The 13,017-nt window shown below is 41.4% G+C and overlaps 1 protein-coding gene across 1 annotated transcript in view; it reads left to right on the forward strand.

The window, feature by feature from the left end:
- The window catches only part of LOC117254645 (uncharacterized), a 55,171-nt gene extending 42,744 nt beyond the window's left edge, over positions 1-12,427 (forward strand). Inside the window, exons 45-66 of the mRNA XM_078166142.1 lie at positions 1,275-1,382; positions 1,499-1,552; positions 1,669-1,722; positions 1,812-1,865; positions 1,947-2,000; positions 2,130-2,237; positions 4,015-4,068; positions 4,492-4,545; positions 4,672-4,725; positions 4,879-4,932; positions 5,017-5,124; positions 5,208-5,261; positions 5,512-5,565; positions 5,650-5,757; positions 7,239-7,292; positions 7,410-7,445; positions 7,555-7,608; positions 7,813-8,134; positions 8,357-8,469; positions 8,646-8,714; positions 11,178-11,411; positions 11,495-12,427. Of these exons, the coding sequence (XP_078022268.1) occupies positions 1,275-1,382; positions 1,499-1,552; positions 1,669-1,722; positions 1,812-1,865; positions 1,947-2,000; positions 2,130-2,237; positions 4,015-4,068; positions 4,492-4,545; positions 4,672-4,725; positions 4,879-4,932; positions 5,017-5,124; positions 5,208-5,261; positions 5,512-5,565; positions 5,650-5,757; positions 7,239-7,292; positions 7,410-7,445; positions 7,555-7,608; positions 7,813-8,134; positions 8,357-8,469; positions 8,646-8,714; positions 11,178-11,411; positions 11,495-11,641 (2,001 nt within the window). The 3' untranslated portion in view covers positions 11,642-12,427. The remainder of the gene's footprint in view (positions 1-1,274; positions 1,383-1,498; positions 1,553-1,668; positions 1,723-1,811; positions 1,866-1,946; positions 2,001-2,129; positions 2,238-4,014; positions 4,069-4,491; positions 4,546-4,671; positions 4,726-4,878; positions 4,933-5,016; positions 5,125-5,207; positions 5,262-5,511; positions 5,566-5,649; positions 5,758-7,238; positions 7,293-7,409; positions 7,446-7,554; positions 7,609-7,812; positions 8,135-8,356; positions 8,470-8,645; positions 8,715-11,177; positions 11,412-11,494) is intronic.
- Positions 12,428-13,017: the final 590 nt, after the last annotated feature.

Below are 13,017 nucleotides of genomic sequence, written 5' to 3' on the forward strand. Positions count from 1 at the left end.
ACAGAGGTTCTGTTTGGCCCTGTTTACACCTGATATTAACATGCATTCTGTGCAATCAGATCAAAAGTGGACAGCTCTGAATACAGATATGAATGCACCCAATGTGTCTTGAGATCTAGTCACTTAAACCACATTCGTGCAGTGTGATTGCTTATGTGTCCTGGGCCACACTGAAGGACCGCCTCTCAGCTGACGTGACGGTGCGTGTACGTGTTACTCACTGAGAGAGGTGATCCATAACAGCTTGCAGCATGATGGAATGACTTCCTTTGCGATTGAAGTAATCCTTTGCATAGTTGGAGGGCACAGTGATGGGGATATTAGAGCCATGTATTGCTCCCCCGTGTTGGGGAATCTCTCCTCGAAGCTATCCACATTCTCCTGCAGTCTTTCCCCTTGAGGCAAACTAATAAATTGGCACTGGAGTGTGCATTTACCTCCTGCCAGTTTTAAAACAACACATTTGGTCTTTAGAAACAAAAGCGATGTAGCTATGTGTTTATTTGCAAATAGAGCAATGAAGTGAGATTGATCACATGCGGGATATCAGGGATTGGATGTGCTACTTGTGAAACTACTGATCTTTAAATTAATAATTTGATGCTGATATCAGTGGGGTTTTGTTGTTGTTTGTTTTTTCATACAGCACACCAGCTCCTCCAAATATTAATGACAAAAATCACTGGTACCTCACAGAGTACTTCCTAGAAAGATGCCTGTTTTTCTCTGTAAAGCATTTCCACCTTGTTGCATCTCAGTCCATTTCTCTTTTCATCAGAGATGTGGGACGCAGCTCTTAACAGCTGCTCACTGAAAGCAAACATGAAAACAAACCACACGTGTGAATGCACCCGTTACCCTCTTAAACGTCATGCCAGAGTCGGTGTTAAGCTATGCTGCTGGCTGTAGCTTCATTTTTACCTGACAGACATGAGAATGGTATCAGTCTTCTTATCTAACCCTCGGCAAGAAAGCAAATTAGCCTATTCCTCAAAATGTGACCTTTAGCTGCACTAGTAAGTGTAACCAAAAAGTCCAATCTATAAAAACATCACACATTTTTTTCTGCCAGTCCTATCAAATCATAATTATTCATAATTGATAAAACATTAGTACTTTGTGTTGATCCTTTACTGTTTATTGTCTGGCGCAACCCATTTCAGCAGAAATGACATCATAGGGAATAGGGAGTTAAATAAAACATTTCATGGAGCGTTTAATCATTTAAAAGTCATGAAGAAACTCACTCCTCACTCTGCTGCTCTGTGTACCAGGGTGTAGATGGACTGCGGGGGCCCCGGGGCCAGCAGGGCATGTACGGTCCAAAAGGAGATGAAGGACTCCGTGGCTTCAAGGGTTCTAGAGGACCAATAGGATTACAGGTGAGATTTGCACAGCAGTCATGGTGCAGATTGATAAAGTGATGTCTTCTTAATAGATGGAGTGAACTTGGCTCTCTGTGGTTTAATCCTCTAATCCTGTGTGTGTGTTTTCTCAGGGCATGCCTGGGCTACCAGGAGAGAAGGGTGAGAGTGGACATGTGGGGCTAATGGTGAGCTCATATCCTGTTTAAAGACATGTTCCTTACTTACATCACATTATTCTTCATTTACACAAATTAATGAACTAATTATTATTAATTCTTCCTTGTTACACACCTGGTTTTAGGGTCCACCTGGTCAACAAGGCCCCACTGGTCCTCAAGGACCTATTGGGGGACTGGTAAGTCTCACTTATGTTCATGCATCCTCATATGGTCAGGCAGTTGTTTTGAATTTGGAAAATACTGATCTCCCCTTTGTGTTGTGCAGGGTCCAACTGGTCGAGTTGGGATGATAGGACAGCCAGGTATTGTTGGAGAGAAGGTAAATAAACAGACAGTTACACCTCCTGCATGCATATTGTCTCTTTCTGGATGCGTTACACAAAATGTCTTTGTCTCTCAGGGGGAGGATGGTGAGGCAGGTGACCCTGGAGCAGTTGGTGTTCCAGGAAGGCCAGTGAGTTTGCTCTCTTGATCAAAGACGTCTTCAAACTAGCTCCCACCATCTGCAGTTTTTAAGCTTTTCTCGCTCTGCTCCTCTGCTCCAGCCCTCTTAATCTCTCACTCTGCTCCTTTACTACTTTAGGGAGAAAAAGGAGACCAGGGGGAGAAGGGAGATACGGGCCCTCCAGGAGCAGCTGGTCCTCCAGGTGCCAGGGGCACCACAGGAGAGGATGGTGCTAAAGGCAACTCTGTAAGTAAAACCACTCTTCAATACCGCACTGTAGTGTACAACACAATGCAACACAAAGCTCTGTAATACACTTTTAACCTACATTATACTATACAGTACACTTAGATACAGTTTTTACCTCCCTGGAGGGGCTTAACACAGTAACTACATATTTAAGTTAAGTTAAAATCAAGTTAAGACCTGATTATGATATTCTGACATCTGTTTTTACTATAGGCTATAAACAATATTATACCATAATAATGTATCAACCCCGTAACAGCTTTTTGAATTTGAATTAGCTACGAAACTGAGCTAAAAACTGAGGCAAACTGCAGATACTGAAATCTGCTTTGGTAATCTTTGGCCTCTGTGAGCTGCTGTTACTGCACTCTTTACCACAGAGAGATAAACAGCCAAAGACAGAGAGCTACATAAGGTGAAAGTTGGCTGTTGAGCAGCTCCAGGTTGTCTCAGCTAAGGCTGAAATTAAATTTACTTTTTTTTTCCCCCAGAGCTGTTATCTATAAAAGAAAAATCCATTTCATTGAACTGACAGCTCAGTATACCACGTAACTGAATGACATTGTGGCAAAATCCAAGAATGAAAATAACTTGCTTAGTTTGTGCTAAAGCTAAGTAGCTTAGCAGATCCCAATAACTGCCATCTTGGCTTTCGACAAATGAAATTCATACAGTTGGGTGGTTAATAATTGTACAGTATTATTTTTATATTCATTTTAATATAAATACAGATAATAGCAGAAGGATCTATGGATTTCAAATCAAAATAAAGTTTATTTTTCTTACACAAACAAGTAGGAAAATGGACAAGTAAGCTGAATGAGTACATTTTGTTGGTATACTGCATCTTCCTCTTCAATTCCATGAACATTATCCAAAGGCACAGTGCATTGTCAGCATTTCTTAGATATTATGGAGGCTCTGTGGCAGTGTTTTTATGCCTCCGCGCCAACTATAGCCGTAGTCACAGGTATTGTGTTTTCGGGTTGTCTGTCCGTCCATACATCGGTCCCATTCTCTTAAATGCGATATCTCAAGAAAGGCTCAAGGGAATTTCTTCAGATTTGGCTAAAGCATCCACTTCGACTCAACAATAAACTGAATAGATTTTAATGGTCAAGGGTCAATTGAACACGATATCTGAAGAACACCTACATGGAATTTTTTTTTTAAATTTAGCAGAAATGTCCCCTTGGACTCAACGATGAACCTTAATGGAATTTCTTCAAATTTAGCTCAAACGTTCACTTTGACTGAAGAATAAACGAATTGGAATTTGTTGATTGAAGTCAAAGGTCACTGTGATCTTACAAAACATGTTTTTGGCCATAACTTAAGAATTCTTACGCTAATTATGACAAAATTTAAAAAACACAAATGTCTGGATATAATGATGAAGAGGTGACGTTCTATATCCAAAGGTCAAAGGTCAACTTCACTGTGGCATCATAATGTTCTGCATACATCATGTAACTGGCCATCACTCAACATTACATATCAGGAACAGAAAGGGAGACATTTAGTCGGACGCTAAATTGGTGACACTAATCTTCGGTGTCCACCATGAAAGTGCACTGATTGTATAGATCTGTGTTGCTGGGGAAAAGATGTGTGTGAAGCATCCATGTGTTCACAGACATGGATGTAAACTGTCAGAGAAACTTGACTGGTGCGTGGAGGCATACAACTGCGGGGCGGCAATTCTAGTTTGAGTGAAATAATCAGCCCAAAAAGACATAAATACTGTACTAGCTCAAACTGTCTCTCTTCTCAGGGTCCTCCTGGTCTCACCGGGGACCTCGGACAGCAGGGGGAGGCGGGACCCAATGTGAGTACCTGCTCTTTCTTGTCATCTTCCTCTTTCTCTCCTTCTTCTTCTTCTTCTTCTTTTAAGAATTTTAAGATTGGACAATGGTAGAAGGAAATGTAGAATGAGTGAAACTTTTAAATTAAAAAAACATCTGAGGTCAATATTTGCACATCACTTTGTATATACAACAAAAAAAATTTTTTGAAAAGTTTTAGAGAGGAGGTTTTGATTTTAGTATTTCTTTTTGTGAAACTGCCTGGCAGTTTTATTAATTTTCTTCAATATGTTGTATCACTGTGTCAACATCAGCATCACATCTCTAGTAATACAAGTTTTCTAAATTAAAAACTTTCATGTTGCCATGAAAACATCCTCAACTTTATTTTCTGGTGCAAACGAAGTGTAGTTTTCCTCTGCCCACTGGTTTTCTTTCCTCATCAGGGGGTGGACGGTCTGCCTGGAACTAAAGGAGACACAGGAGATCCTGGGAAATCTGTGAGCTTCTCCCTTCTGCATCATACACCATAATGTTCATGATGTTCATTAATTTATATAATAAAAAGATGCTGACACCATACAGTGCAGCGACTGGCCATGTAATAGTTTCTTTACATTTCTCAGGGACCACCAGGAGCAACAGGGGAACCTGGACCATCTGGACCTCCAGGACGAAGGGTTTGTGTGTTTTTTTGTTAAGTAAAAGATTAAACCCTCTTCTCCTGTTGGGATATTGAGGGTATTTTTCTTAATGCATTCTCACAGTGTGTGTGTGTTTGTGCATCTGTGTGACAGATTCAGGTTAAAATGTTTTAAAATGTTGTTCTTCAGGGCCATTTGGGGAAACCAGGCAAGGAAGGAAAGGCAGGCTTGAAAGGAACAAAGGTGAGAGTTCAGAACAACTCTTTGAATAATAACATCTAAATGCTTACAGCTTCTGAGGGTCACCCTGCTCTCCATTTGTTTCAGGGTGCACCCGGTTTGGAGGGTCCTATAGGGAAGACAGGGCCTGTAGGTGCCCAGGGACATCCTGGGAAGCCTGGCCCCCAAGGCTTAAGAGGGATCCCTGGCCCTGCAGTAAGTCAGAGAGCGAAGAATGAAATCAGTTGCAGTGGAGCATAGAAAATAAGGAGATGACATTATTTGTGTCTTTTGCACAGGGTGAGCAAGGTTTAAATGGACCACCTGGCCAGACAGGACCACCAGGTCCCATGGTAAGATGACTCATCAAACATAAAAAAAAACCTCTCAAATGAGAAAAGAAAAGTATTTCACTGAGAGTTAAAAGAGAGTATGAAAAGAAAAATACTGATTTTACATTCTAAGCTGTTAAAATAGTAGAGCTGTTGCAGGATGATCCTTTACTATCAGATATTTTCTGTCAGAGTGATAACTAAATAAGTTTTTTATGCACCTGCTACATTTCAACCTGCATGTGACCTCATCATAAGTTCATCTCCTCAGGGTCCACCAGGATTACCAGGTCTAAAGGGAGACCATGGCAAGAAGGGAGACAAGGTACGTACATACTTAACGCACATAAACACTCACTCTGACCATGACCTAACTTTGACCTTGAGCTTGTTTGTGACATCTGCGCAGGGTCACGGCGGTCTAATAGGTCTGATAGGGCCGCCAGGAGACATCGGGGAGAAGGGAGACAGAGGGCTGCCAGGAAACCAGGGACTGCCAGGTCCGAAAGGAGATGAGGTGCTGAAAATATACACAAACATGTACACAAAACCCTGGAACTAGGTTGGTTTGTGGGTTCTGTCATTATGTTAAGTTTGCAGCTGTGGGCAGAATTTGATACAGTTTGATACACGGCATGGTTTTATATTCATGAGTCAGAATGTTTTTTCTGTAGAGGAGGAAACACATGAAATAGAATTTCTTTAATTACATTAATGTGAAGACACCCAATAACACTGAAGTGGTTTATGGGCCGTAATTCTTGCTGTAAAAATCAAGGCACTCAAACGTAAGCATGTGGTCATTAAGTTAATGAAATTAAAAGGTAATGGATCTGTATTGCTCCTATTTTATTACAAAGTCGTGACAGCTAATAGTTAGGATATTATATCATGTTGCTGTTACCAGATATGTTACCTTCTGTGGGTTGAACAATGTCTATGCATAGTTTTTCTTCCAGCTCTGACTACAGTATATAGACTGGGCTAACCTGACTAGCATGAGTTAGCTAACATAAAGCAACTGAGATATTGTCAAAGCTTTTCAGGTGAAACTTTTTAGGTTGCTATTAACATTGTAATTACTGTAAACATTATTATTTGATTCAAAGATTGTAACACCATGCATGAACATGCAGTACAGAACCTTGCTTATGCTTATGTGGTGTGTGTTCCTAAGCAACATTCAGATTAATTAAGTTAACAAAACCAAGAACATCAGTTTGACACACAGCAAATAGCTAGTGAATGTTGTGGTAACTTATAAATTCGGTATGATGACACCACCTCATTTTATCAGAGGTTTCAGATACTTTACGGAAAGTTAATTTTTATTGAGGTACATACACCCCGATTAGATTTATCCATGGGGACCCCCAGCATAGAGTCCTGCACGGGTGCAGTTTTACAAACCCGCACCCACCTGCATCTGCACAGCTCAGTACCAGAACCAACCCATTACTCATAATTATTTCCAAGTCAATTCTGGACCCGGCCCTAACTAATAATTTTAATTCCCGCCACCTAACTGGTAATTAAACACACTGTTTTGCCTCTGCGTCTTTTTGCATAATGTGCTGTCCCATTCATACATGCAAAGCACCTTCTCAGTCAGCTCCCACTTGCCGTTGATGTAATGTGAAGTGACACAAAGATAACAGGTTTTGTGATTATTATCTGTCCATATACCCAAAGTAACTGCCCCGTTGCTGTCAGTCTGCTGCTTCTTCAGCTTCAGAGTGACATTTCGTCAAACGTCCTCTGCATATTTTGTCAGTCTACCGTGTAATACAGTTATCGGATCAGGTAGAATCTGCTGAGTGTCCACACTGGATGCATGGGTACCCAACCTAGTTTAGGACTTTGCTCCAGCTGGTTAATCCACCTTTAAAGGATAAAGCTGGCAATAATCTGTATTTTTCTGTTTGTCATCACAAACAATGACTTTGTAGTATCTACTTCTTCTCTTGATCTGACAATTTTGTTTGTGTTTAATATCAGGGTCCAGTTGGTCCAGCAGGTCCCCCCGGCCCCCCTGGCCCCACGGGTCTGTCTGTAAGTATACAAGATAATCTTGACATAACATGCAAAAATGTAGGCACCCTTTTTAGCATCAGGATTACTGACACATCTTCCCTCTGTATTTTTTTTAACTCTTTACCTCTCTCACAGGGTGCCATTGGTATAAAGGGCTCTAAAGGAAACCAGGTAACCATGATGCTCATTGTGTTTTTAGACTGAAGTAGTCCGTACTATTACATCCTAGCCTCATACCTCTACCACCCTTAAGTGATCCCTTTGCTCTGTGTGTATTTAGGGTCCAATAGGTCCCAGAGGAGACACTGGGCCCGCAGGACCTCCAGGACCACCAGTAAGTTTTACCTAGACAAATTTAATTAAACAACCTTACAGTTCTCATTAACTTAAAATTATCAGAAAAAAACATCTGTTTCCTACGCTGCTTCCTTAACTTTTCCAACACCTGTATCTGCCCTCTCTCCTCTCCTCACCTCGCCTCTCCTGTCCTCTCCTCTCTGCTCCTCTCCGCTCCTCTCCGCTCCTCTCTGCTCCACAGGGACAGCCAGCAGCTGGGATGTCCCCTCTGCCAGAGCGAGGACGGAGAAGGAGAGCCCACTCCTTGGTGGATGGTGCTGCATTTGAAGAGGAGGAGGAGGCGGAGGCGATGGATGGGGGAGAGGAGGAATGGATGCAGAGAGACCAAGCGGAGCAGGATGGTTGGATGAAGGAGAAGCAGGGCCAAGGCATGGAGGAAGTGTTTGCGTCTCTGTCCTCTATGAAAGTGGAGGTGGACGGTCTGCGTAACCCACTAGGGACATACCACAGCCCTGCGCGCACCTGCAAGGAGCTTTGGTTCCTCCACCCACAGCTCCCTGATGGTACTTTATCAGTTTGTGTCTCCAGCCATTTGCTTATCACAGCTGTCTGCCTGCATGTGTTGACTCATTTTATCTATATTTCTTCTCAGCTGACTGTGTGTCTGCCTCTGAATCTGTTATCGTCTGTGCGATTATATCTCTGTTTTTGTTGTTGACAGTAGTATTAGCCTTGAGTTTTTTGACCCCTCTGTCCTCCTCTCCTTTTTTTCTCTCTCTTGCCAGGTGAGTACTGGATAGATCCCAACCAGGGTTGCCATAGAGACTCCTTCAAGGTGTTTTGTAACTTCACTGCACATGGAGAGACGTGTCTGTACCCTGACAAGAAGTTCCAGTCGGTTAGTTTGCATGCAGAAACACACACACTTGCATTTTTTGAGCAGCCGTTAAAAGCAAAAAGGAGCCTTTGCCAAAAGCTTAACAGCTTCTCAGAAAGAGATTTAACATTATCTAGTCATCTGTGTGTTGATTCAGAACTGGACACTGATTTTTTTGTTTGTTTGTTTGCCATCAGGTGAAGTTAGCAGCCTGGAAAGGGGAGAAGTCCGGCACCTGGTACAGTAAATTCAGGAAAGGACGGCAGGTACAGTGAGAAGATTTTACTTGAGTGTAAACCAGTGTGTGTTTTAAATACAAGACTTCAAATGAGAAATAGTTTAATCACTGCTGCAAATGTGGGACGTATTTGGTTGAATGCTAATTAGCAGCATTTGTCAGCTATACAGAGGCACTCAGAATTTTATTAAGTGAGTTTTCAAAGCAGCATCTAAAACATTTGGCAGACGCTGATATTCAAAGTGTTTGACTGAGATGAATCAGATCAACTAAAGTCAGAAGTTTGGCAGCAGCCAGATCATATCAGTGATGAGCCGACCACACATATTTTTTTTCTGTTTTAGAACCAACTTCCTTGCTTACAATGATGCATTGATGGGGTAGGAGTAAAGTTCCCATCCACCACAACCCTCGGTCATGTATTCTGACAAACTAAATTGAATGAGGTTAAAGATTCTCGTCCATTTCGCTGCACTGCAAAAGCAAAAGAAGTGTTAGTAAGTGATAGTTAGGTGAGGGCCACAAATTACTGCAATGAAAACTACTCCTTATCATGGCAAGTAAAACTAAACAAAGGGCTGGCAGTTCCCACCAGAACAGGCAGCATGTTTTTGAGGGCTAATGAAAGTCTGCATGTGAAGATGGCGAGTCGCTCTGCAGCCCAGATCTCTCCCAGGGCTTACATAACCGCAGAAGAGAAAACAAAATAGTCTTGGGGAAATTTTGCAAGGAGTTTTGTGTGAGGACGGCTGTGGGCGAGGAGTAGATCGGAAATATTTTGCTCCAAAGGAAGGAACGTGGTTGCCTGGAGGAAAACAGGTGCTGGTCCGCTCTGGGCTTTAAAAAAAACCCTTTTAAACATTATGTCAGGAGTTGCAGTCTTGAGAAACATGTCCTCATAAAGACAAACAAAACAGAGATTAACAGCAAAACTAACAAACAGTGACAGCGATGATTAACATATTCAGTATAATTGGAGTGGTTGAGAAAAACTCATAATTAGCATTTAACCTTGTACAGTGTGACACAGTGTTGTAGAGGTGTTACAACAGTGATATAGGGATTTCAAAGCCATTCCTCATGAACTTTATTGTTGGAAAAACCAGAGTATTATACTTATTATGCTCATTTCCTGGTTCATAATTGTATTTTGGGTTACTCTTGTACAACATGTTTAGACACTTTAATAGTCAAAAGCACTTTATTTTCTTCACACTGTCTGTACTGGAACACCCGTAATCACCTGTATTAACATACACACATATGTACACATTACACATATATTCAATGTCTTCACATGATTTCATGTAGCTACATGTAGCAGTGTAAGCTACTTAATGTCAACACTTGCAATTAAGTGGCAACTCATAGAGATTACTTTTACGTATGTTTACTTCATTATTTAAAATTGTGGCCACCGGCACTATAACATTATATATAAGTGGCTCCAGGGAGGGTCTGTTGGTCAGTCCACCGCTTTAGTTTAGACTGAAATATCTCACGAAATATTGGATGGGTTGTCATGAAATTTTACAAATATTAATGGTCTTCGTTGGTCTACTGACTTTGGTGATTCTCTCATTATACCTCTAGTGCAGGTCAACATATTTTCTTATTGTGTTTATGTTTTATATGTCTGTGCTGGCTACAGCTGTGGCCAGAGGCATTATGTTTTCAGCTTAGGAATCCCTTGAGGGAATTTCTTCAAATTCGGCAAAAACACCTGCTCGGATTTAAGGATGTACTGATTATATTTTTTGGTGGTCCAAGGTCAAGGTTATTGTGTCTTCATTAAACATGTTTTTGGCCATAACTCAAGAATTCATATACTAATTATGACCAAATTTCACATGAATGTCTAACAGGATAAAATGATGAAGTGATGACATTTTATATCCAAAATGTCAAAGGTCAAATTCACTGTGACATCATAATGTTTTCTGGCCTTTATTCAACGCTGTAACTCAGGATCAGAAGAGGAGACATTTGGTCAGATACTGAATTGATGGCACTAATTTTGGGTGTCCATCTTAAGATGTGATTGTATAGATCTTTTGTGCTGCAGCATTGAAGATTTGTGTGAAACATCAGAATTTTGCCAAAAAATACACTTTATACCGTTTATTAAATGTAGACAATTGTGTAGACAATTGTAATGATCGCCTGATTTTTCATGAAGGACCACGATTAGGACAAAGCTGCACACAGCATCATAAACCTCTCGGTCCCTAAAACAGTATGCCCCAGGTGTTCATCGAAATTGTGCTGCTTTAAGATGCTAGGATGGTGTACCCATATGTACCTTTCCCTTTGTTATTTTAGCCTTATAAAAATCTGGTAGAGTCCAGGTGTAATGCAAATTTGTAGTGATAATCCAGAGTTTGTTTTCTTGCACTTGATTTAATTTAGGATGAAATGTGCACAATTTACAGTGTACGCAGCTACCCTTCTGTATACTTTACATGTGTGTGATTCTGGCGTTCTCCCCCAGATTACCTACAGCGGGTCAGACGACATTCCAGTCCACGTGGTCCAGTTGACCTTCCTGCAGCTGTTGAGTGCGACAGCCAAGCAGACCTTCACCTACCACTGCCTCAACTCTGCCGCCTGGCTGCATGCCGCCACCCACAGCCACGAGCATGCACTGCGCTTCAGAGGCGCCAACGGGGAGGAGCTGACACACGAGAACACACATTACATCACTGCACTGTATGACGGGTGTCAGGTGAGTAACACAGATATACTGTACGTGCGAGTGTGAACACCTAGATTTGTTTTCTGATTGTTCGATGTGTTTCTGTGCCACAGACGCGCTCAGGGCAGGAGAGGACGGTGTTGGAATTTGACGCTCCACTGTCCAACACGCTCCCCATCATTGACGTGGCTGTGCCTGATTTTGGGAAGGGGAACCAGAAATTTGGTTTCCAAGTCGGCCCGGTCTGCTACAACGGTTAACCATGCCGGGAGATTTACAACAAGAATAATTTAATAGGAAAAAGAGCCATGGACACTTTTTACATGCAGGGAGAAAACTACATTCAAGACTTACCTGGTGCCACATATTTATAAGTTGATTTACCTACAACAGTGTTCTTCATCCACACATTCACTTTTTTTATACAGACATTCATTCACTCTCTTTAGTTCACCTTAGTCATCTCATACATTCACTGTGTTTTCAGGAGCAGTGCATATTGACTGTCAACCACATCCTCACTTACACATTTTGTTTTCCTGTCATTCCTCTTTGAAGGAGTGAGTGGTGCTCTCACTGTCCCATCCATGTCTGCTCATACATTCATTGATCTATGCACTCAATAATAACATATTCATAACCATACACAAGTCTCCAGACATTATGAGTCATGTTCAGAAACACCATATTTTAGCAACATTCACCCACCATGTGGTTCTGCAATGTCATCAAACCTCAATTTTCTGTGTTGTTTTTGTTTGTTGTTGTCATTGTTGTTATAATTATCTGTTATGTGATGTATATTGGAGTGTAATTCATCACGGTGCTATTATGTGGCTCCCTGTGGAGTACATTTCTTTGTAAAAGGGAACTGGGGCAGTGCATTTTTTTATATATATATTGTGAAGCTGTGTTTTATATTTTTTCAACATAACAAAACCAAACTGTGGTACATGATTGCCTCGAGGTCTTTCTGTGCATAGTTGTGTGGGGAAGTGACTGAGTAACATATTTTAATAAAAGTACATAATGTACATTTAAGTTAATATGATGACATTAAGTTTTATTGAATGCATTTGTGAAGCAGTGCCAACAGAGAAAAGGTTTGAGGAGCAGAGAGAGAGACACCATCTGCTGCTCTCCAACCAGGGAATTCATTCAGTGAGCTCTTTTTAGGTCCGCACTCTAGTCTGTTTCTACTAATACACACACTGCACTTCTCTTACTGTTGTGACATATGGTCGCATGATGGCTACATACAGTGTAAGGGCATGGGCACACATGAGCAAAATGAACACTGGTGAATATTTGCCTCCATTCAGTGTGAGCGAAGGAAAGAAGAAAACATTTGTTCTCATTCATAGCATTTGTTTCGATGTCTCACTATGGGATACGCCTCCCTACATATAAGACCATCTTCATCAGCTGGCATGCTAACTGATATAAACCTTACCATGACGGGTAGACTGTGTGACATTCCAGTCTATGGTGAAGACCAGACGGTTGAAGTGTATTGGAGGCAGGTAGCACCCGGCGATGGAGCTGTTAGCTTATGGCTTGGAAAGTGGACAGTGAAGCTAGCTAGGCTATGTTATAGATTGAGATATGCTCCGAAGCGTGAAGAGGTGTTTGAATA

Source organism: Epinephelus lanceolatus, chromosome 3 (assembly GCF_041903045.1).
Source record: "Epinephelus lanceolatus isolate andai-2023 chromosome 3, ASM4190304v1, whole genome shotgun sequence".
NCBI lineage: Eukaryota > Metazoa > Chordata > Actinopteri > Perciformes > Serranidae > Epinephelus > Epinephelus lanceolatus.